This window comes from Numenius arquata, chromosome 25 (assembly GCF_964106895.1).
Source record: "Numenius arquata chromosome 25, bNumArq3.hap1.1, whole genome shotgun sequence".
Lineage (NCBI taxonomy): Eukaryota > Metazoa > Chordata > Aves > Charadriiformes > Scolopacidae > Numenius > Numenius arquata.
In genome coordinates, this window is record NC_133600.1 from 3,185,046 (window position 1) to 3,207,725 (window position 22,680).

The 22,680-nt window shown below is 57.0% G+C and overlaps 2 protein-coding genes across 4 annotated transcripts in view; one reads left to right on the top strand and one right to left on the bottom strand.

The window, feature by feature from the left end:
• The first annotated feature begins 125 nt into the window (after positions 1–125).
• On the top strand, positions 126–4,744 carry MPND (MPN domain containing). Its single transcript, XM_074164021.1, has 13 exons — positions 126–132; positions 1,110–1,336; positions 1,703–1,933; positions 2,024–2,186; positions 2,264–2,348; positions 2,456–2,552; positions 2,688–2,760; positions 2,853–2,929; positions 3,026–3,194; positions 3,297–3,367; positions 3,458–3,547; positions 3,784–3,876; positions 4,658–4,744. The coding sequence occupies exons 1-13, from the start codon at positions 126–128 to the stop codon at positions 4,742–4,744; spliced, it is 1,470 nt and encodes a 489-aa protein (XP_074020122.1).
• A 2,150-nt stretch (positions 4,745–6,894) lies between these two features.
• The window catches only part of SH3GL1 (SH3 domain containing GRB2 like 1, endophilin A2), a 28,910-nt gene continuing 13,124 nt past the window's right edge, over positions 6,895–22,680 (bottom strand). The window contains exons 1-10 of one of the 3 annotated variants that reach the window (XM_074163949.1): positions 17,049–17,090; positions 16,029–16,097; positions 15,844–15,916; positions 15,047–15,190; positions 13,198–13,331; positions 11,779–11,937; positions 11,132–11,235; positions 9,459–9,583; positions 8,927–8,980; positions 6,907–7,266 (exon numbers count right to left, since the gene is read on the bottom strand). In XM_074163949.1, coding sequence (XP_074020050.1) covers positions 7,070–7,266; positions 8,927–8,980; positions 9,459–9,583; positions 11,132–11,235; positions 11,779–11,937; positions 13,198–13,331; positions 15,047–15,190; positions 15,844–15,916; positions 16,029–16,097; positions 17,049–17,060 — 1,071 coding nt within the window. In that variant the 5' untranslated portion in view covers positions 17,061–17,090 and the 3' untranslated portion in view covers positions 6,907–7,069. Of the gene's footprint in view, positions 7,267–8,926; positions 8,984–9,458; positions 9,584–11,131; positions 11,236–11,778; positions 11,938–13,197; positions 13,332–15,046; positions 15,191–15,843; positions 15,917–16,028; positions 16,098–17,048; positions 17,091–22,680 lie in introns of those variants that run through there. The other 2 variants (XM_074163948.1, XM_074163947.1) reach the window with 2 other exon arrangements.

Genomic DNA, 22,680 nt, shown 5'->3' on the forward strand with positions numbered 1-22,680 from the left:
CCACCCCCCCCCCCCCCCCCCGCCACCGGGAGGGGCGGGGCGCGCGGGGCCGCCCCCCATCACGTGGGGCCGCCGCCGCGCGCACCGGGGGGAGGCGGGAGCGGCGGGAGCGGCGGGAGCGGAGCATGGCAGGTACCGGCGGGCGGGCGGGCGGGGGCGCGCGCCGCCACCGACAGGCGCGCGGGCGCCCGCACGCACCGGGCGGGACACGCGCGCACGCACCGGGAGCACGCGGGGCGCGCACACGCGCGTGCACCTGCGCGGACACACACCCCCATACCTCCCCCCCCCCCCCCCCCCCGTGCACACGCGCGTGCACCTGCGCATGCGCACACCCACGCAGGTGCACGGACACGCGGGGACCCCCCGGTGCGCACCACGGGGCGCCCACGGCGGGGGGGGGGGACGGGACAGCCCGGGTACTCCTACGGGGTGGGGGACACCCCGAAACACCCGTAGGGCAGGGGTAGGGACACCCTGGGACACCCCCGTGGGTCGGGGACAGGGATACCCCAAGACACCCACGGGATCAGGGACGGGGACACCCCGAGATACCCGTGGGTCAGGCATAGAGACACCCGGGTACGTCTGTGGGGCAGGGACAGGGACACCCATGGGGACACCCGTGGGGCAGGAGCCGTGCTCCCCCGGGGGCCCTGTCCTCGTCATCCCCCCCCCCCCCGGATTCAGACCAGGCTCTGGGGACCTGCTGGGCCAGGAGAACTTCATCCCCATGTCCCCCAACTGTATCCCCATGTCCGCCAGCCATGTCCCCATGGCCCTGTGTCCCCCAGTCCCTGTGTCCCCCAGCTGTGTCCCCATGTCCCCTAGTCGTCTGTTGTCATGTCCCTTTGTCCTCATATCCCTGCATCTCCTCCTGTCCCCCCATCAGTGTCCCCATCCCCCTGTCCCTGGGTTCTCCTGTCCCCGTGTCCATCCCCTCGTGTCCTTGTGTCCCCGCATGCTTGTGTCCCCATGTCCCTGCATATCCCCATCCCAGTGTCCCCATCCACACACGAGGTGGGGGGACCCAAAGGGTGCTGTTGGGGGGGAGACCCCCAGGTGCTGCCCCCAGGGGGGTCCCCACACGGCGTGTCCCCATCCCGTAGCGCTGGCGGCCGCCTCCCCCGGCGGGGACGAGTGCCTGGAGGAGGACGAGGATGAGCTGGAGCCGGGGCTGGACGAGGCCGAGGCCGAGCCGGAGGCGGGGAGCGGGGCGAAGGCGGTGGGGGGCACCCGGGGGGCCGTGCTCACCCGCCGTGGCATCACCCTGCGCGTCCTGCTCCGCGACGGGCTCCTCGAGCCGGCCCGTGGGGTCCTCTCCATCTACTACCTGGTGAGACCCGGCGGCAGGGGGACACGACAGGGCCAGGGACAGGGATGGAGGACACAGGGGTGGAGGACGCAAGGACGGAGGACACAAGGATGGGGGACACAGGGATGGAGGACATAGGGATGGAAGACGCAGGGATGGAGAACAGGGACAGAGGACACAAGGATGGGGGACACAGGGATGGAGGATGCAAGGTTGGGGGACACAGAGATGGAGGACACAAGGATGGGGGACACAGGGATGGAGGACACAGGGATGGAGGATGCAAGGTTGGGGGACACAGGGATGGAGGACACAAGGATGGAGGACACAAGGTTGGGGGACAGGGATGGAGGACAGGGGACCCCACGCTCACCCCACCCTCCCCAGGGCAAGAAGTTTGTGGGGGACCTGGGGGCGGACGGGACCATCACCTGGCAGGAGACGGGGCAGGTCTTCAACTCGCCCAGCGCCTGGGCCACCCACTGCAAGCGCCTGGTGAACCCCGCCAAGAAGTCGGGGTGCGGTTGGGCCTCCGTCCGCTACAAGGGCCAGAAGCTGGACCAGTACAAAGCCGCCTGGCTACGCAAGCACCAGCCCAACGCGCCCCCCGCCGAGGAGGTGGGTTGGGGGGACCCCCTGGGTGTCCCTCCCCCCCCCCCGCCCCCGGGTGGGTATGGGGAGGGGGTGCCAGCCCTGTGGTGCCCGCAGAGCCTGGCCAGCGAGGGCGAGGAGGAGGAGATGCCCGAGGAGGAAGAGGAGGAGGCGACGAGGGAGGGTCGGGCACCCGTGCCGGAGCCGGCGGCTGCCAAAAAACCGGAGGAGAGGAGCAAGAAGCAGCAGTGCAAGAGCCTGGCGGAGCCGGTGGGGACGGGTAAGGTGACGCGGGGGTCCCTGGGGGGGGGACCCGGGGGCAGCCCGGCAGCGGTGACGGGGCGTTGTGCTTCGCAGATCACGGCCCCCCAGGGAAAAGGCTGGAGAGCAAACCCCGGGTGCCCGTGCGCTACTGCACCCTGGGCACCCGCGACTCGGCCAGGTAGGGTGCGATGGGGACGGGGACACGAGCCCCCCAGAGGTGCCCCCGATGGTGCCGTGGGTGCAGGGTGGGGACGGGGGGGGGCAGCGGGACTTCGGCTCTTCCAGGAACCCCCAGACCCTGGTGGAGGTGACATCCTTCGCCGCCATCAACAAGTTCCAGCCCTTCAACGTGGCCATTTCCAGCAATGTCCTCCTGCTCCTGGTGCGTCCTCTCCCTGGGGGGGGGGGGACACAGGTTGGGACACCTCTGATGGCGCTGGGGACACCCGCAGGGAGGGGGGGTTCCCCCCCAAGGTAATTTTTGGGCCAAACTATAGATTTTAACCTTTTCCTTTAGGATTTCCACAGCCACCTGACACGGAGCGAAGTGGTGGGCTACCTGGGTGGGCGGTGGGACACCAACACGCAGTGTAGGTAACGGGGTCGGGGGTGGGTAGGTGGCCCCCCCAGCCCTTGTCGGAGCCACCCACCCCCGTGTGTGTGTCCCCCCGCCCCCCCGCAGTGCTGACGGTGCTGAGAGCCTTCCCCTGCCGGACCCGCCTGGGTGATGCTGAAGCCGCCGGTGCTGTGGAGGAGGAAGTAAACCTGGGTTTGGGGGGGGGGGGGGGAACGGGGGAGAGAGATCTGGGGAGGGGGTCTTGGGGGTCCCTGACCCACAGAATCTGCCCGTCGCAGATCTGCCAGAGCCTGTTCCTGCGGGGGCTGTCGCTGGTGGGCTGGTACCACAGTCACCCCTTCGGCCCCGCGCTGCCCTCCCTGCACGACATCGATGCGCAGATGGATTATCAGCTCAAGCTACAGGGGAGCGGCAACGGCTTCCAGCCCTGCCTGGCCCTCATCTGCGGTAAGAAACCGGCCCCCGCCCTCCGGGGGGGGTGCTGGGGACTGCTGTCACCCCCCCCCTGCCGTGTCAGCCCCATGTGTGTCCCGTTTCCCCCCCACCCAGGACCTTACTATCACGGCAACCCCGGCGTGGAGTCCAAAATCGCGCCTTTCTGGGTGATGCCGCCGCCGGAGGTAAGTGGTCGCCATCTCTTTTTGGGGGGGGGGGCGGGATTGGGATGGGGGTGGCCCCAGTGCTGTGGGGTGACCCCCCCCATCCTCCAGCAACGGCCCAATGACTATGGCATCCCCATGGACGTGGAGGTGGCCTACATCCAGGATGGCTTCCTCACCAACGATGTCCTGCAGGAGATGGTGAGCGGGGGCGGGGGGGGGGGGGCCAAAACCCGGTCCATCCCAGCAAGGACAACTCCCCAGCCCCATGGGGGGCTGGCTGGGGGTCCACCACCCATCCCTGTCCTGTCGTTAGCCCCGGTGATGGTGACTATCTTCTCCATCCCTGCCGTGCTGCTGAGGTCTCAGTGCTGCAGGGGTGGGGGGACCTGGGGGCAGCCTTGGTGCCTGCAGCCCCCTCTCTCCCCCCACCCCAGACGCTGCTGGTGGAGTTTTACAAGGGGGCTCCGGACCTGGTGAAGTTTCAGGAGCTGTGGAGTCAGGATCAGACCTACTTGGACAAACTGAAGGTGAGGAGAAGGACTTGGAGGGGGTGTTGGTGGGTGAGAAACTCAGCATACCCCAGCATCATGCACTGGCAGCCCAGAAACCCCCCCACACCCTGGGCTGCATCCCCAGCAGCGTGGCCAGCAGGGCGAGGGGGGGGATTCTGCCCCTCTGCTCCGCTCTGGGGAGACCCCCCCAGTGCTGCCTCCAGCTCTGGGGCCACCAACAGCAGAAGGACATGGAGCTGTTGGAGCGGGGCCAGAGGAGGCCACGGAGATGCTGGGAGGGCTGGAGCCCCTCTGCTGTGAGGACAGGCTGAGAGAGTTGGGGGGGGTTCAGCCTGGAGAAGAGAAGGCTCCGGGGAGACCTTAGAGCCCCTTCCAGTCCCTCAAGGGGCTCCAGGAAAGCTGGGGAGGGACTCTGGATCAGGGAGGGGAGCCCTAGGAGGAGGGGGAAGGGTTTGACACTGAAAGAGGGGAGATTGAGCTGAGATGTGGGGAAGAACTTCTTTGCTGTGAGGGTGGTGAGAGCCTGGCCCAGGTTGCCCAGAGAAGCTGTGGCTGCCCCATCCCTGGAGGGGTTCAAGGCCAGGTTGGAGGGGGCTTGGAGCAACCTGGTCTGGTGGGAGGTGTCCCTGCCCAGGGCAGGGGGTTGGAACTCGATGATCTTTAAGGTCCCTTCCAACCCAAACCAGTCTATGGTTCCATGATTCCTGTGCTGGGCTGAGTGTGGAGGGGGCTTCAGGCAGGGGTCTCAGCTCCAGCCACCCCAGTTTCCATTAACTGGGCTGTGTCCCCATCTCAGGGCTCCCTAGCCTCCCGCACCCCCAAAGACCAGAGCTTCACCCACATCCTGGAGCAGATCTACAGCCTCCTCAAGCTCAGCGGCTGAGGGGCCGGGACCGCCCCCCATCCCCTTCGTCCAGGTGCCTTCCCAGCAGCCGGGGGCTCAGGTCGGCAGCCCCCCCGCCTCAGCCCAAGGGTCTCATCCAGACTCAGCGTGGGGCAGCGCCGCGGGGACACCGCATCGCCCGCTGCTCCCGGGAGCTCGCCCGAGGGGTCCCGGGACCCCCCACCCTGGCTCCTGCCCTGCCCCGGGGCAGCGGTAGAGAGGGGGGGGGGTGATGGTGGTGGGACTCCGGGCTCTAAGTTGTTTGTGGAAGTGGTAGTTGATTAAAGAGCAGTTGCTGAGAGGTGGCCAGCGTCCGGCTCCACTGGCTTGGGGACATCACGGTGGCCCTGTGGTAAGGGATGGCGCTGGTGGCCTCAGGGGCTGCAGCCACCATCCAGCTGCCGGGTTTTGGGGGGCTGAATTGGGGACGTTCAGCCAGAGCTGCTCCACCGTGGTCCCCCCAGTTTCACACTCACAGAGAGGACGCAGCCGTTAGAAAGAAGAAAACATTTAATACTTTTATTCAGAGATACAAGTTGAGATTTGTGGGTCATCTTTTTTTTTTTTCTTTTTTTTTTTTTCTTTTCTCCTAAAAAGCAGGAGAAACCATTACAAAAAAAAAAAAAAAAAAAAAAAAAAAAAAGTCCTAAGCAAGTTGTCCCAGCTGACAAAACGCATTTCAATCCACCTGAGCGGGACTCAGCGTTCCTGGAACATGACCCCCCCGGTCTCCACCGGGCTGGGGACAGAGGCGAGGTCCCCGAGGACACAGGTCCCTTGGGCTCCCTGCGCTGCTGGGAGTGAGGGGGAGCTGCCCCATACCCCCCCGTGCCTGGGACCGGGGGAACCGGTCAGCCCGCCCGGAGCAGAGGGCGGCAGGGGATGGGACATACATCAACATGCACGGTTAAAATCATTAAAAAGGGGTTGTGTCACTCTTAACGAGCCGGGAGCAGCAGGGACGGGGACGTGCTGCGGCATGGGCCCCGTGCGGAGCTGGGGGTCGGCCCCCGGCCGGGTGGGGATGGTGCAAGCCGAGGAGGAGAGGGGCCGGAGCCCAGCCAAGACCCACGAAGGAGGGGAAAAAAAGACCATTTTTCTAGCAAGGAAAACCACGGAGTCGAGTGAGAGGTGGGGGGAGCACCGCCGGGACCCATCCTGACCCCCGTGAGAAGGAACACACCGGGATGCTCGGGGCTAAGGGGCAGCGCTGAGACGTACGATGCCTTTTCCCACCAAACCCATGGTGGAGGGGCTCGTTGCTCCCCCCCACAAGGAGAAGGGCTGTGGGGCAGAGGTGGGGGGCACGGGAAAGGCACGTGAGGATCAGCCAAGCTCCAGCGAGCCCCGGTCCTGCAGCACGGGGTGCCCATGGCCCCCCAGGGGAGAGGAGCCACGACCCGCTCTGCCCTGCAGTGGGTAGACCCTGGGCTGAGGCCCAATTTGCCCCCCTCCCCAATTATCCCCCAGGCTGTGAACCAATTTCCCTCCCCCCAAATTATCCCCCAGCTCTGACGGACTCGGTCGAGTTTGGAGTAGGAAAATCCCAAGGTCCAGAAGCAACTTGGTTTAAAACAGGGCAGAAGGGAGCAGCCACCCCCTTTGGAGTGGAGCTCTATGGGGAGGGGACAAAGGGACATCCCTGCTCTGTCCCTCCAGGGTAAGGGGGGGGGACAGCACAGAGCCCCAAGGAGGGCTCAGCCCCCCAGGGAGGGCTCAGCCCCCCGCACCGCAGGGCTGGCTTAGTGTTTGATGGGTGTCGTAGTGTCACTGTGCCCTGGCATCCCTCCCCTGAGCCCCCCAGGAGGGGGCTGAGCTGGGGTCCTGGGCATCGGCGGGGAGAGGGGTAGTGTTCAAGAGGGTGGGGGGTGAAGGGTTTGCCCCTGGGTGAGGCTGGGGGCTGCTTTGCCCTCCCCCGCCACCTGGCCGTGTATCTCCCCAGGGCGAAGGACGCATCCCGGCTCTCCCAACCTCGCTCATCCGGCTGCTTGTCCCCAAAAAATGACAAAAACTGGGCAGGGAGAGGCCTGCGACCATCATACAGCCGGGGGGGGGACCTGGCAGGGCGCGCAAAGTACCGAAGTTCAAGCACCAGAAGGACATCGAAAAAAAAACAAAAACAAAACCAAAAAACCCAAAAAAACCAAATTCACAGGGGTTTGGGGGTCCGTTTGACCCTTCTGGCTTGTTCCCTGGTGGCAATCTCGCCCCGAGGTGACACAGAGAGGACGCGGCCCCACCGCCGGAGGGGGCCAGTGCCGGGATGGAGGTGGAATGGTGACTCGGCCCCGGGCGAGCGGAGGGGGGACGGGGAGCGATGCCGTTTCACTGAGGTAGCGGAACCAGCACTTCCACGTAGTTGAGGGGGAAGAAGCCCGACTGGCCGTTGATCATGCCCTCGTACCAGTTTTCGTCGATCTGGTTGGTCAGGGTGATGATGTCGCCTTCCTTGAAGCCCAGCTCGCCATCGTTTTCGGGTTCGAAGTCATAGAGAGCCTTGCAGCAGGGCTGGTCCAGGGGGGCTGCGGGGAGAGATGGGGGGGGATAGAGGTGAGCTGGGACCCCTCACACCCCCTTTTCCTCAAGCCCCCGGCTCTGCCGATGCCGGGAATCCCCTGGATTCAGACACGGGGCGGAATCATCAGCTCTGCCCGAGCTGGAGCTCGTACAACTGGTTTCTCAACCCAGCCCAGAATAAGCTGGCCCTTCACCTTGCCCCCATGACGGTGAAGAATTAACCCAGTTTAAACTCCTCACGGGTTTTAGCTCACTGGTTCCTCCACCATCCTGCCGCAACCAGGTCCTGCACAAACTTCTCCCAAAGCAGAGTCCCACTTCCACCACCCCGTGCTCCCGCCTGGAATTCCCCCTCTCTCTAAGCTAAACTCCAACCCAAATTAGACACCCCTCACACTGGAAACCAGGTGGTGAAAAGCCACGTTATTCCTCCAGAGATGAGAGAAACTGGTAGAGTCCATCGAGGATGGGGTTAGACACCAGCACGTGGTGGAGAAGGACATGGGGGTGCCTTCAGAGGGGTCACCCCGAGCCTGAGGGTGATAGGAGGACGAGGACTGCAACTGCTTCCCTGGGCAGAGAGCTTCATGTTAAATCAGCAGCTCGGTGTTACATGCGAGGCCACCCCCAAAAATGGGGAGAAAACCAATCTCCACGATTGTCCCATCTCAGCTCCACGATTAAAGCATCAGACCTGACTGCAAAGGGTGGGGTTTTGTGGCAGAGCTGCTCGCTCTGTCTCTGCACTGACGTTTTGGGACGGGCACGCACTCAGCTTCGCAGCTTTGGGGGTCCTACCGAGAAGGGAGAGAGCTGATACAGCCCACGGGGGTCTGCAGGGCCCCCGTCCCCCACCCTCCGCGCTGGAGCTCTTCCAGCCAGGGATGGGGAATGGCATGAACGGCGGTGGCACATCTGCTCTGCTCAACACCCCCAGCGAGGAAGGACCCGGCCTTAGAAGAGAACTCAACACCAAAAGCGGCAGCCAAGCAGGTTCACGGTTTGGAGACGACTTCCCAAAATGCCAGGTTGGTCCCACCACCACGAGCTCAAGTCCTGCTGCCCCTTTGCTGTACCACCACGAGCTTTCCCACCACCACAGCTCCGAGCCACGGCCCCAGCCTGGCCTCAGGACCCCAGTGGGACCCCAACGGGACCCTTCAGCAGGAATGCTGACCCACAGACCCTACATCACCCCACAACCCATCAGAGGCTCCTCGCTGCCCAGCTGGGACCCACAAAACCCGCTCGGTGTGCCAAGGCTCTACCCGTTCCCCCCAGCCTTCAGCAGTGGGGTTCTGGGGGGCAGCACGAGCAGGAGATCCAGGCTGGGCGCTTGTAACGAGAAAGGGGTAACCCTCCAGATGTCTGATCCCTTGTGGAAGAGCATCGGATCCCTGTGGGCTCACACCGGATATGTCTGCGTGACGGTAGCCACTACAGCTCCTCCGGGTGAGCAACGGCCCCAGCTTTGGGGTGGTAAATACCAATTTAGCGTGGCTGGTTTAATTTGGGGCTTAGCTCGAGGCTTAGCTGGGCCGTTCTGCTGGCCAGGCTCAGCACGGAGGCGTTAGAAGCTCCAAGCGGCAGCGTCAGGGAAGGAAGAGCGAGGAGGGATGGGGAGAGATGGTCACACATCATGCAGTGAGGAGGGAGGAAACTCACGGATACTCCTGACGGAGGACCGGGACGGCTTGTCGGATCGGAAAGAGGAGGAAGCTGCTTCCAAACAAAAAGAGACATGCTTAAAACAACGTGAATTGGAGAGAGGGAAAGGCAGGGGTCGAAGGGAGGATCTGTTAGGAGAAACAGGGCGGGCGGCCCACGTGCTGTGTTAGAAACCCGCCTGCCTCGCTGGGACCGGGGAGGGACGGATGCAGCATGATGGAAGACGGGGAGAGAGGGAGAGATGCTTCAATTTTTCCTATCTGCTGGCACTGACTGGGCGCTGCAGGAGGGTGGCCCGGGCTGGAGACCCCACTGGGATGTCCCCAAAGCCAATATAACGAAGGCTGCTGGGCTCTAAGAGAAAACAAGCCAAATCTAGAGGCATTTCTGACATTTCTCAGAGCCACCAGCTCACGCAAGCACATCCAGCACACCAGAACCATCGTTTCCAGGCAGAGCAGTTCCCATCCATCCCCAGGAGGCTGCTCCAGAGGCACCTGCGTGGGCTACACACACGGGACAACCTTACCTGAGACTTTGGGGGTAGGATTGCAAGAGAAGCCCCCGTTAGACTGGTCGGTCTCTCCAAAGTCATATGTCTCCCTGGGTTTGGGCTTGTATTCCCGCCTGGGACGCGAGGAGGCCTCCCTCATTCTGCAAGAAGGAAAACAAATGTGGATACATTGAAATATGAAATGGAATAAGATGAGATCAAGATTATATTTATTCTCTTTGGTGGCAATAGAGGGGAGCAGATCGGTTTGGAGACAAGAATCTGCACAAGCCTCTGTGCTGGGGCGTTCTGGAGATGGATCTTGCCCAGAGTGTGGGACCTGGCACTTAAGAGAGGGCCACACGCCCCAAAGCTTTGCTACGGAGGCGTCTCAGGCAGTTCACACCAGCAGAGGACACTCGTGCTGCAGTTGGAAAACTCACACTTGGCAGGATCCTCCCAGCTCTTCTTAATTCAAACCAGACACAGCATCCACTCAGCAGTTTCTTCCAGGAGGCAAGAGCATTGCCAAATCAATCGCCCCGAGAGAGGTTGCCCTGGCTCTGTCCAAGCCAGTCCCTGGCTGCCAAAGGCACGTCCCCGGCCCCGCAGGGAAGCCCCAGATGCCAGGAAGCCACCTCTGCTTCCTCGGCCAGGGTTTGGGGAGAAGTTTGCTCAGGTGAGACAGAGCAGCAGCAAGAAGGACTGTGCAAGTCACGACCGTCGCAGGAACCAGCTCACTCGGTGTTTCAACAGCACCTCTGTGTTTTTTGGCACCTGGGCCCAAACCACACGTTGCCCGGGGCCACTGGGGAGGTCAGGAACTCGAGGAGGGGCAGGAGAGAAGCAAGACCAGGCAGCTCCTCGGCTCTCCCTGCTCCCATGTGCCAGACACCCATGTGCCTTCCACCAACAGGCTCAGAAAACTCCAGAGCACACGTGGCAGGGTCACACCTGCGGCCAGGAGACCACCATGTGGACAGAAGGGAGAGCAGGGCTCGCTGGAAAATGAGGGTTCTGGTGGAGGGCTCACAGATGCCTGTCTTTAAGGAGGTGATCTAGGAGCTCTTCCACCGGTCTGTGGCCACCACGTCATCCCCACCACGCTGAATTCACCTTCTGGTCTTCAGAGCAACTGGGAAACCTTGACATGGACCTTTCTGGACCACAAGCAGAAAGGATTCTGGCCAATCTCCACAGCCGAAGCTAATGGCACAAAGACTCCAGGTTAGGTGGTTCCAGGTGACACAGGGTGCCAGGCATGATCAGCTCGTGACATCTGAGCCATCTGGCTCCACCAACGTGATGCAACTTTCTGACTCTGGGTCTGGCCAAAAGGCACTTCTTGGGGGACACTCCCAGGCTCAACGCCCACAAAACAAGGAGCCGTGAGCCCTGGCATGAAGGGGATTCCACCCTCCGTCTCCACCCCCGCCAAATTCAACTCCGGCCGCCCACGGTGCAAACACAGAGGTTGTTTCAGATGTCAGAATGTACCAAATGTCCCCGTCACTGAAAGCAGGTTGTGCAGCCGGCACCACTCCCTCCAACCCAAAGAAGGTCTGGATTGAAGTTCTAGTGATTGCCAGAAGCAGCTTTAGCATCAGGAGACAGATTTAGAGGGATGGTGAAGGCATTTACAGACAAGTACCGCAGGGAGAGGTTGTGGCTGTGAAAACTGAGAGTGCCTACAGCCCCCGGGGACTCACCTGCGTTTGAGTTTTTCCGCAAGCTCATCCAGGATCTGCACTGCCTGCCTGTGGTAGTCCAGCTGGGCATCCACCAAGGCTGAGAGCTGGCTCACCTGCTCAATCTGCGAGAATCACACCGAGGTGGGATGAATGGCTCTCCCCGGCTGCCCAGTGACCCCCCCGCTGTTGTACACAAGGACCACACCAGGGAATGTGTATGAAGGGCAGCTTCCCCAGGGAGATGAGGAGAAGGTCTGGGATTTCAGACACCAGGTCTCAGCATAGAGGACACCTCCTACCACTCTCTTGTCTTCACTGACTTCCCAAATCCTTCCCAAATGAGCTGTGTTACCCACCCAAACTCAATCCCACCAGCACACTGAGAAGAGACCTGGTTTGGTAGAAGCCATAGCCTCTCCTCTGGCCAAGAGCTAGATCAGAATGAGGGGCTACAGAAAGGATAAGAGGCCACCAAGCTACCTGCTGGGGTCTCAGATGTGTGTTTTCAGAGAGCAAAACCACGCTTGCAAAAACAAGAGTGGAAATTAAGTGTCTAATTTCTGCGTCCCTCGAGAGATCCCATCCTCGTGCACACAGAAACACGTCCCCCCCCAGCAGCTCTCAGCCCAGGGCAGAGGAACCGGCGCTGCCCCCCAAGCACTCACATCGGTCTCTAGGAGGTTGTGCATACTGGTCTCGGCTACTTCCTTGGACTCTTCGAATTTCTCCATGGCCTGTCGAAGTTCCTCATCGGGGATTTTGCCCTGTCGCTTCTTCTTGTAGTCAAAGTCCAAGCGTCTGCCTTCCAGCTTCTTGAGATGGTGCTGGGGAAGAGGAGGGTTGTGAAGAGTAAAGGAAAAGAAAGAAAAGGCAGGGAGCAGGGGCAGCCGAGCTCTCCTGCAGCGAAGGCAGCTCTAGTTTCAGGCCAAGCTCATTCGTCTCACACACCTGATCTTGGAGTACATGCTTTTGTGGCTCCCACCTTTGTTCAGGCCCTGGAGAAGCTCCAGGACATGATGGAGAGCTGCAAGGCAGGGCTGCCGCGAGGTGACAGGGACGAGCGGACTATCCAAACTCAGTCTGGCAGAGGATTACTGCTGTGGCAGGGGCTTTTTACTAAGAAACCCTCAACAAATTGGCACAGCGACATGATTTCATCCCCTTCCAGCCAAGAGCTAGAGGAGAACACTGCAGGGAGCAGCCTGGAGCTCCCTGGCTGCTTTTTGGGAAGATGAAGGCAAACTTTTTGGGAAGATGAAGAGTTGACCCACTTCTTTCAGCTGCCCAGGAGGGAGGGGGAGCTCTGGAGATGGGGAACTGGGATGCAGGGTGTGGGCATTGCATCCCCTGACCGCATAGGGCAGGGCTGTTTAAATTAGCTCCGTGGCAGCCAGCAGAACTGGAGTACAGATAAGTACTGAAGCAGTAGTTGGTGGTAATTTTATCTGGGACACCACCGTAAGTTAAAATTCACTGGCGAGAGCTGCCTTGTGAATTAGTTTGGGATGGATCCTGTTACAAAGCCCGGCCGTGCTTGGCACAGACTTGTCTCTGCGGTACCACACGGGAGCTACCAAGCTCCGCGTCTCCCCAGCGAGACACCAAAGACCTAGAGGGAAGGTTGCTCATAGCTTGAAAGTATGTTGTAAATCCCTGTTACGAACAGAATAGAGCCAAGAGCTGTAGAAACACCGTGAAGTTTAATGCCAGGCAGCCCAAATGTAACGCGGCTGGGAGCTCGCGGCACAAAGAACCAAATTCTCAAGCCCAGAATGCACGTTGGGATGCGTTCCCACAGCATCCTCCATAAAACACGGAAAATGAAGAACCATCGAACCTGCATCCAGCCTCGTGAGCTGCATAAGTAGGAGCAGCAGCGGTGCTGAGCAGGGAGAAAACACCAGTGAACGTGGGGAGAGAAAGCACATACAGTGGAGGGGAAGAAACCCCACGCTTAAGCGAGTCCTTGGTTCCCACCAGGACAGAGCAAGCAATTATATGCACTAATAGCCAGGAGAGGCCAGAAACCAGAGGGATGAGGAGGAGAGAAAAAAAAAAAAAAACCCCACCATTGAGCTGTTTACCTGGATTTCTTTCAGGTCTTTGTCACACAGGTTCTGGAGGGGATCAATAAAATTTTGTTTGACTTCAATATCCAACGAGTCCTTCACTTCAGCCAACCGCTTCATAGATTCGCCAGCATCGAGAAGTGCATCGCCTTCGAGTGAGAAAAGGAAGGGAAGAGAAAGGGAAGAGGGAGAAGGGGGCCAGCCAGTTAAACAGAGCTGAAGTCCGTGGCGGCTGCATGCAGAGCCATTCTGCCAAGACACCCAGCGTGTGCAAGCTCCGTGTGTCCCCCCCTGCCCCCCATCCGACACCCCCACATTTCTGTCCGGAGCAAATCGCCCAGCCCGGCGCGAGAGGAGGCAACTGCCCGTCGGTACTGACTCCACCAACAGGCTTCATTTCTTTCCTCTGAAAAACAGGAACAATCCCTACCAACTACACAGAGGAAGGAAAAGGTAAAAATATTTTAAAAAGTGATATTTTTAAACTCCCTGTTGGCTCCGGGAGTTGCCGAGCTGCTAATTGGCCATGCAGTGCTTTAACCTTGGCCACTGCCGGCAAGAGGAGCCCGGGGCAGAGGCGTGTTTGGTCTGATCCATCCTTTTATTCAGCCAATTTTAAGCCCAGAGCTCTCTGACCAACTTTTCAAGTTTCCCCAGATGCTGGCAGCGAACTTACAGTCTTTTATTCATTTTAGACACTAACCTCTACCGGGCCAACCTTATCCCTTTCTCCTCCCCTGGGAATTAGAGGGCTCGAAGTTGCTTATTGAAACCTATTTTGTTTCATGCTTTTCTAAGGCTCCTGCCACAACGACGGCTAAGCCAGACGGAATTGCAGCAAAGCATTTTTAGTCTTGGCTTTTTATTCCAGTAGAAACCATTTATAGATGAAGTTATTCCTGTGCAGCTTTGGCAAACCAACCGTTTCAGCACTACTTTAGCACAGGAGAATATACAAGTGAAATAGAGGATAAAGAGAAAACATCACTCTGCTGTCCAGCTGGAAAAAATAAATATACGAAAAGAGTTATTTCAATTGTGGTAACTCTAGATAACCTGCCCTGGGGGGGGGATGCAGTACTAACAGAGAAATTTATCAAGTTAAGTGGTCCTTTAAAGAGAGGCTATTAAAGGAAATTTAGGTTTGGTGTGTTCTTCTAAAAACTTCCTTCCCCCTTGCCCTCCAGTTCCTGCAAGTGGAGAGAGACGCAGGGCTCTGCCTTGGCCAGAGCCACTCTCGAAAGTCCTGCGTCACCCCCGCAAAGTAGCCAGAGCCTTTTAATTTTCCTGAAGGCTCCTCCCCGTGCTGGAAGCCATCAGACAGCTGTGCGCTGTACCAGGTCCGTCACGTGCGGAGGCTGATGTTTCTAGTGGATTAAAATTGATGTCACCCAAAGGCTTCACCCCCCCTCCTCCCTGCAAATCACACATGGTTATGAGAAATTGCCAGGCAAAAAAAAAGATTTCTTGGCTGCAGCTGGAAACTGCAGCTGGAAACTGCAGCGTAAAACTCCCCACCTCGCTCAATCTAGTTTCCACGTCACCGTCGTTCAGTTTAGAAGCAAGGAAGCATTTTTTTCCTACACGCAAATTCATCTTGGTGTTTAATAAGAAAGCCTTAAGAGGTGGTTTTGTACGTGATGCCACGGATTGGGATGCAGGAGACCTGGGCTCTGCTCGCCCCTTCCCTGCCACCCTGGGTGGAAGCCTTCAAACCTCTTTTAAGAGCCCCCAGCGCTGTGAGGTGACACAAAGGGCGATACAGCCCTTCCAGAATTTAGAATAACAGCTTGGAAATTTGGCAGCAGCCTTTGCCATCTCATCCGCACACTCCCAGGGGGAGCTAACCCGATGGGAGACTCACCGAAGTTGGAGTCCTCGCCCAGCTCCTTGCCGTATCGGATCATGCTCTCCCCCAGCAGCCCTTCTGACTGCGGGTAGCCGGGGTTCTTCACCTGCCCGCGGATCTTTGACATCGTGTTGAGCATGGTTAGCTTGGCCCTGGAAGCTGGCACAGAAACAGCCACAGCCGGGTTTGCAATTACTCGGACTTGCCAGCAGCTGCTGGCCACTGCCAACTTTTTTTTTTTTTTTTTTTTTATTATTTTTTAAAGCTAGATCCAAAGCCAAGAAGCCCTATTGTCTTCATCTACCAGAAATATCACTCGCTACGAAAAGAGAAGTTTCTTTTCCAAGACAGCAAGCAAAAATAGTTCCCCACAGCTCGCCAGTGAAGGCCAAAGGAGTTTCCCCAGCCCTCCCGTAGTCCCTGGAGTGCTCTCTGAACCAGCTGGCTCAAAGCAGGGAGGACAGCAGGCTCCAAAGGCGATGCCTACAAAGCCCTTCCCAGCCCAGAGATGCCCCAATTCTTCTGGACATCCCAGGAAAAAGGGGTTCCCTTCAGGGCATCTCTAGGTCCAAAGTGAAAGGTGTGTCTTTTTTTTCCACTGTTCAACAGCAACAGCAGCATCTTACAGCCCAGGAACAGGGCAAGAGGAGCGTCTGGATCTTCACCTGAGTTGCCTGATCTCAAACGTGGGCTGGTGACCAGTATCTCAGGGCCAAAAGGGTTCTCTCTGATGTTTCTCTGCCCCTTTCCCTGGAAAACCGGGGGGGGAGGGGGAGCAGAGGGAAGGGGACAGGAGAGGTTCAGGCACTCACCTGGGTTCGGCTGGAGGTACTCTATTGTTCTGGTCAATACTTCTGTAACTGCCTTGCTGGTCAGGTCCACTTTCTGTAGGAGAGACAAGAGGACCCAGCAGCAGTGAAGATCAGCTCAGGGCTCTGGCAAGGTCACAGAGGAGTTATATGGGTGATTTTAGAGATTTCTCTTGTTCCCCACTCACCTTTTCCATTTCCTTGAAGTCATCGTCAAGCTTGGTCCCTTCAGCCCCTCCAACCTTCTCACTGACCAGCTGCAGAAAAAGAAAAAGGAGGAGGAATCAGGCACAGCAGTAGCTCCTTAAAGCTCCTTATACCTCATGTAGTAAGTCCTGGGGACAGAAAGGGAAGAGGGGTGGTTCAGGCAGCACCTGCAAGAGAAAGGAGGCGGCAGGAACGGCACGAAGCATGTTAAAAAGACGTGGCTCTAAAAATCCAAGCATCTCCTACTCTTTCATAGCATGGCTCAGTCAGGATACTCCTCACCCGACAGAAGCTCCACAGCTCCTTAAATCGCACCACACGGCTCCCAACTCCAACGCTCGCTGGAAAAAGCAGGTGGCAGAATTGTCTCTCGACTCCATTTTGAGCCAAGGCTTCAGTTTCACACATGGCAAAATGCAAGTAAACAGGGAAGGAACACGCTCCGCTCCCAGCAGCCAGCACAGGAACGGAGTCTGGAGAGAGCAGGGACATCTCAAAGCCCAGAACCATCCCTCCTGGGGGAAATGCTGCAGGAGCTCAGGATCTGGGGCACGGGCGTTCGAATTTTTCATAAGCGGAGGATAAAGAGATCTGCAGAAGCTACGGTCAAGTTTTCGAATCCATTTATCAAAGCATCTCTGATGCCTGTTCTAAAACCAGCGAAAAGGTGAGATGTTTGACGAGCTGTAACGATGGGGCTGCTTTTGGCTATTTATGTGAAGGCTTATCAGCTTTCTTCCAAATATTGCTTGGTCTAAGAAAAGACCTCTGTTCCCTAAACCTCACCATTCAACCACCCGAGCTGAAAGATAATAACTGCCTTTACTAAATCCACCTCAAAGTGTCCTTCTCTGCAGCCTAAATGGGGAGGAAAATTTCCCTCCCAGCCCCGTGCCGGTGTGGGAAGGCAAGTGGCAGCACCTGGGGTTCGCAGGTCGTATAAAGCAGCCAAAATTAGTGATTATCTTGCCCTAAACTGGTCCAAATGGACAGCAAATTACATATACAGACATCAAAAGCGGTCTAGGAAACAGGCGCTGACTCCCAAGACTTGACGCCTGCCGCGGGGCATTGCCAGGATCTCTCCTGTTTGTAGTTAAAACTCCAGTTCTGGACGAACAATACAGGTTTGTTTACTTCAACATCAAATACTTGATTTTATCAAGTCTTTCTTCCTCTGGAACCCTTTCTGCTCCCATGGGGATTCAAAAGGGTTCCTTACTTTTTTGAGAAAGAGGGGGAGAAAAAAACCCTTTAGGTAATTACCCAACTTAACCCTTTAGTTAATTACCCAGAGCACTGGGAAACACCCCACCAGCTGTTCTGCCCTGGGTACGGGCACCTACCATGCCACGCTCAGCCCCAAAAATCAAGTCACCAAGCAGGACACGCAAAAGAAACGCTTGTTATTATGAAAAAGAACACAACATTCAGCGGTTCAGCAAAATCCTATTTCCAGACAGCAAAATAAGGAAGAGAAAAAAAAAAAATAATCTGTGTATTCATAGCCCCCTCCGTACGGCAAGAGCCAGGCTCTGGTGCTGAGCACAAACATCATGGCTCCAAGCACAGCCTGGGCTGAGAAGCTGCTTGCATCTCAGTGGGCAGACACCACAGAACGGTTAGAATTGGAAGGAACCTTAAAGCCCATCCAGTGCCACCCCCTGCCCTGGGCAGGGACACCTCCCACCAGACCAGGTCACTCCAAGCCCCCTCCAACCTGGCCTTGAACCCCTCCAGGGATGGGGCAGTCACAGCTTCTCTGGGCAACCTGGGCCAGGCTCTCACCACCCTCACAGCAAAGAATTTCTTCCCCAGATCTCATCTCAACCTCCCCTCTTTCAGTCTAAAACTATTACTCCTTGTCCTATGGCTCCCCTTCCTGTCCGCTCCCATCTCTCCTGTAGGCTCCCTTTAGGAACTGGTACCAATAGCTCTTCGGTTCTTCTAACCGACCCCTTGGCCAGAGCCTCTTGGGGCTTCCATGCACCAAGGGAAGCCTTTTTTCCCCTCTTTTGGAGAAAGCACAGCTCAGCAGAGGACCCGAGATATCCAAGAGGGACTGCTGTAGTTCACCCTTGACATTTGGGGAAAAAGGGATTGATGCTCTCCTGCTTCGCTCAGCTCAGCTGTGGATTTCATTCTCCTGCTTAACCCCCAAATAAAGCCTTCACAGGTCCCCAGGACCCAGCAAGAGCGTGCCAGGATGGCCCAGCCCCACACATGAAGGAGGCTGGAAAGGGTATTATCACCCCAGAGCTGCTTGGAGATGGGCAACCAAGCCGAGCTCGATTTCTTGCCTATTTTTAGGATGCCTGCTCCGTGCTTGGGGTGCCAGCACACACCCCGGCAAGCTGGCTCCGAGCCGGGGAGGTGCACGTTCCTCTCCAGACACATCAAGACTAGAAAAAATCCCCAGGAAGGGGGGGTTGCTCCGCCTGCCAGGGCAAACTCATCACAGCAAAACTCGTCTCCAGCTGCCGTCGCCTCGTCCCCGGCCAAAAGTCCCACAGAAAGGGGAGCCACACACCTCAGATCGCTTTGGCAAAGGTCGCACCTCCGGAAACCTCCTTTATTTGTTAATACACCTGGGAAGGGTACAATTATCCCAAGCCATTCCATTCCCACTCTTCTCCACCCATCCACCCACGGATTTGCAGCCCAGAAAGCTACAAATAACACCCCCCGGGCAGGGAGCTCTGCTGTAATCAGGGACTGCGTGCCATGTCGAAGGCATTGATCACCACAGCGATTTTGGAGGCTTAACACCCTCCCAGAGAGCTGAGAGATGTGAAGGAGGAAAAAAAAAAACCACCACCAACAACAAAAAAAAAAAAAAAAAAAAAAACACAACCCCTCCTTAGTCGCTTGCAGACTAATTTAATCCTCCTTTTGACGTCCAAGAAACGCTACTGGTGCCCTGCTGCGAAGGAATAATAAGATTGAGGTTCTCTCCCTGCTGGCTCTAATTAAACCGGGAGGCTTCATCACGAGAGAAAAGGAGGAGGGACTGTGTGTCATCCGCAGCAGCTCCAGCCCCGTCCCTAAATCCGTCAGGCAGGGAGACAACCTAATGCAGATTCCACACACACACCCCCCCTCCCCGGCACCAGCCGAGCCATGAGCCAGGAGAATCCCTCGCCGGCTCCTTGTTTAACCTAGAGCTTCACGACGCGACCGGGAGCCAAGTTTCCAAGTGCCACATCGTGCAGCTCGTCCTTCTGCCTGCAAAAAGCCTGGCGAGTCAGCGGTGACTTTCTCATGGGAGCGTTAAGTTCACCGGGAAGCTCGCCCTTTGCTCACAGGACTAGGAGGAAGGAAGCATCCACGCGCCACCCGGAGCTTGGCTGAAGTCGGTCAGTGAAAGGCTGTCGGTGCACATCCCAGCTCAGCTTCCTCCGGAGAGCGATTCGGGGGCTTTTTTTTTTTTTTTTGAGGACGTGGTGGCAATTCTTCCGCGCTTTTATTTCTTCAGCAGCCACGAGACTCGCAACGTATCCCTCTTCCCCTGGTTGGGGACGTCGCCTCTCGCGAAGCTGCAATCGAGATGGATGTGAACCCGGGGAAGGGACGGAGCAAGGCAAGTCATTGCCCCATCTGGAGCACTGGGTCCAGTCCTGGGCTCCCCAGTTCAAGAAGGACAGGGAACTGCTGGAGAGGGTACAGCAGAGGGCTACGAAGATGGTGAGGGGACTGGAGCATCTCTCTGATGAGGAGAGGCTGAGGGACTTGGGTCTGTTTAGTCTGGAGAAGAGAAGACTGAGGGGGGATCTGATCAACACCTATAAATACTTAAAGGGAGGGTGTCAGGAGGATGGGGCCAGTCTTTTTTCAGTGGTGCCCAGGGACAGGACAAGAGGGAATGGGCACAAACTTGAACATGGGAAGTTCCACCTAAACATGAGGAGGAACTTCTTTGCTGTGAGGGTGGCAGAGCCCTGGAAGAGGCTGCCCAGAGAGGTGGTGGAGTCTCCTCTGGAGACATTCAAACCCACCTGGACACGTTCCTGTGGGACCTGCTCTGGGTGACCCTGCTCTGGTGGGGGGTTGGAGGAGATGATCTCCAGAGGTCCCTTCCAACCCCATATCATCCTGTGATTCTGTTAACCAAATTCAGTGGCCCAAATACTCTCTTGCAGGATTTCTTACAGCTGGCTCGGCGTGAAAGATGAGAACAAGCCTATACTCCTCAGGTTCTTTAATCTCCTGGCCCTGCCAGGATGGGACACACACTAAAAGGTTAAAGCTGGAGCAAGCCCTGCCGCAGCGACAGAGCCCTCAGCAGCCCGAGCCAAAAGCTTCCTCCAGCAAATATTAGCACAAGGCGATATAGTTGGGCGTCAGGGCCCAGCGAGATTAAAAACTGCTACAAAATATTACGGCTATTTACCTGGCATCCCAACCAAACCACACCACAGGGTGGGGGATGAGGGCCGAAGCTGATGCCGCACACGAACTCCAACAGAGAAGCCAGGAATCAATCCCTCGGTTCCCATCCATGTTTAATTAAAGGGATGCTGGCAGTTAAAATATGCCCTAGATAGCTCCGACCTGAGATCAGAGAGGAGGGAGGTGTATTTAATTCACGGCTGGTGCCGGAGCTGCAGCAGCATCTCCAGGAGTGTCGCATCCCGCCTGCTCCATCTGCCCGAGAGCTAATCCAGAGGGATGGGATGGGCTACAAGCCACTTCTTGCCACCCATGGGCCACTCCCCGGCCACACTGGGCAGTTTCTGAAGCCTCCTTTGAAAAAGCATTGACTCCCGGGGGTTTCCATCGCTTTCCTTCGCAGGGGCGTGGGAACGCGAACGATCCCGGCTTCCCCTCGCCCTTCAAATCCCACCGAAGGGCTGAGCGTGGTGGAAGATCTTCAGAAATGAAAGAGCCATTGTTTAAATGAACTATTGGGGCAGGAGGCTGGCTACGGGGAGAGGCAGGAATGGTATGTGTACACAGAGGGGGAAGAAAGGCGCGATGAGGAGGGCTTCTCTTTTACAGCCGGGAGAGGGAGAGAAACCTAACTCAGGGAAGAGGGAGGGCTGCGCAGCCGCACCCAATTTACGGCACAAAATCTACGTGTCCTCCTTCAAAATCCACCATTCCTTCATCTCATCCATTCAGCTCCAGAACAACTTGCAGCAAATAAAGGAATCTGAGTGTCCATCCCTCGCTATACTGCACCAGGCGTCCTTCCGTGAACCAGATGGATCAGAGAGAGAGGTATCAGTCATTTGGTGCTGCCCACACCATCAACGAAACCCAAAATGGTCCCAAAAGTCTGGAGAAGGACCCCAACACACCCTCTCCCACCCCAAATCCACATTTCCCTCTGTGCTGGCTGCAGCATCATCCCAGTATCATTCCTGCCAGGAGTACAAGCCCGTGCCCAACGTGTTTGGGTAGGTCTGCTCGGCCAGGATGTGCCTGGATATATTTAGGAGCACAGAAGATCAGGAGAGGTTTTGTGAGCAGCAGCTGAGGCTGTTCCCCAAGAAAAGATGGGCTGTTCCACACCATGGCCTTCCTGCGTTGCTCCCAAGGGCTGCTGTTGGTAGAGGCGTGAAAGATGCGTAGAAAAAAAAAAAAAAAAGAAAAAAGGAGATTTTTGTACAGCAGCATCAGCAAAAAAATTCATGACAAACTGAGAGGGGAGATGCCATCAGCCGAACTCCCCCCAGAAGGCACCTCGGAACCCGGAGGAGGGCAGGTTTACGGCACACCCCACCCTGCAGGTCCTCATCAATCCAAACTATGGATGCAGGAGCCATCAGTCGGTGTCATTTTCTGCTAATAAGCAGCTTTTCAACGTGACTTTACAGACCTGATTTTGATATTCCGCTCTTCGACCTTTAGATACTTTAAAATGGGAAATTATCCCTGACTCCCTCAGCCTCAAACAAGCAAAACAAACCAAAGGAAACACAAAAACTATCTTTTTTTTTTTTTTTAAAAAAAAAAGCTTTGCTTTCTTTTTCCCTAGCAGTCAGCCCTGTTTATAACACATCAAACATACGGCATCCTCGCATTCGAAACAGTTGCTCGCAGTAGAATGAAAACCTTATCCCTCTAGATGCTGGTGTTATCAAAGCCTTCCTCTTCCTCCTCACCACCTTAACAGAAAGTTCCCTTCAAAAAATAAATAAATAAAAAAAACCCAACCCACAGACGAGCAAACAGACAAAGCTTTACCCCGGCTCCCTTCGTCACGAAAGAGCAAGTCCCATGGAAAAAGCCAGCCTACAAAATAATTAAAAAAGGTCCTGTAAATGTTTTTAACCCCAGATGAAGATGGCTTGAGAACATACAACACGACAGCCTGGTAGGGACAGGTAGAAGTTAAGGAAAACCAGTGCTAACTGGGATCGCTGGTGCCCGGTTTGAGCCATGCCCAGGTCCATGGGCTGCTCCGTAATAAAACGAATAAAGCCAAGCTCAGCAAGGCCGGACTCCCCAGCATTAAGTGTAATTTTCGGTCATCTTCATCCGTAGCTTTATCATCACGGAGTACAAGGCAGCTGGGCGTTCGCAGCTCCACGGAGCCAACGGGAGAATTTACTCATCGTGTGTGTATCTAAGCTTCAAAATAAATAGGTTGTAAATGGGTTTAGTCACTCGGGTGCCGTCAGTGGGGTT

Bases quoted from the DNA above. Each gene is read 5' to 3' on its own strand.
- MPND (XM_074164021.1), top strand. The intron at 1,337-1,702 runs GTGAGACCCGGC...CACCCTCCCCAG, and splicing joins TCCTCTCCATCTACTACCTG to GGCAAGAAGTTTGTGGGGGA. The intron at 3,195-3,296 runs GTAAGAAACCGG...CCCCCCACCCAG, and splicing joins CTGCCTGGCCCTCATCTGCG to GACCTTACTATCACGGCAAC.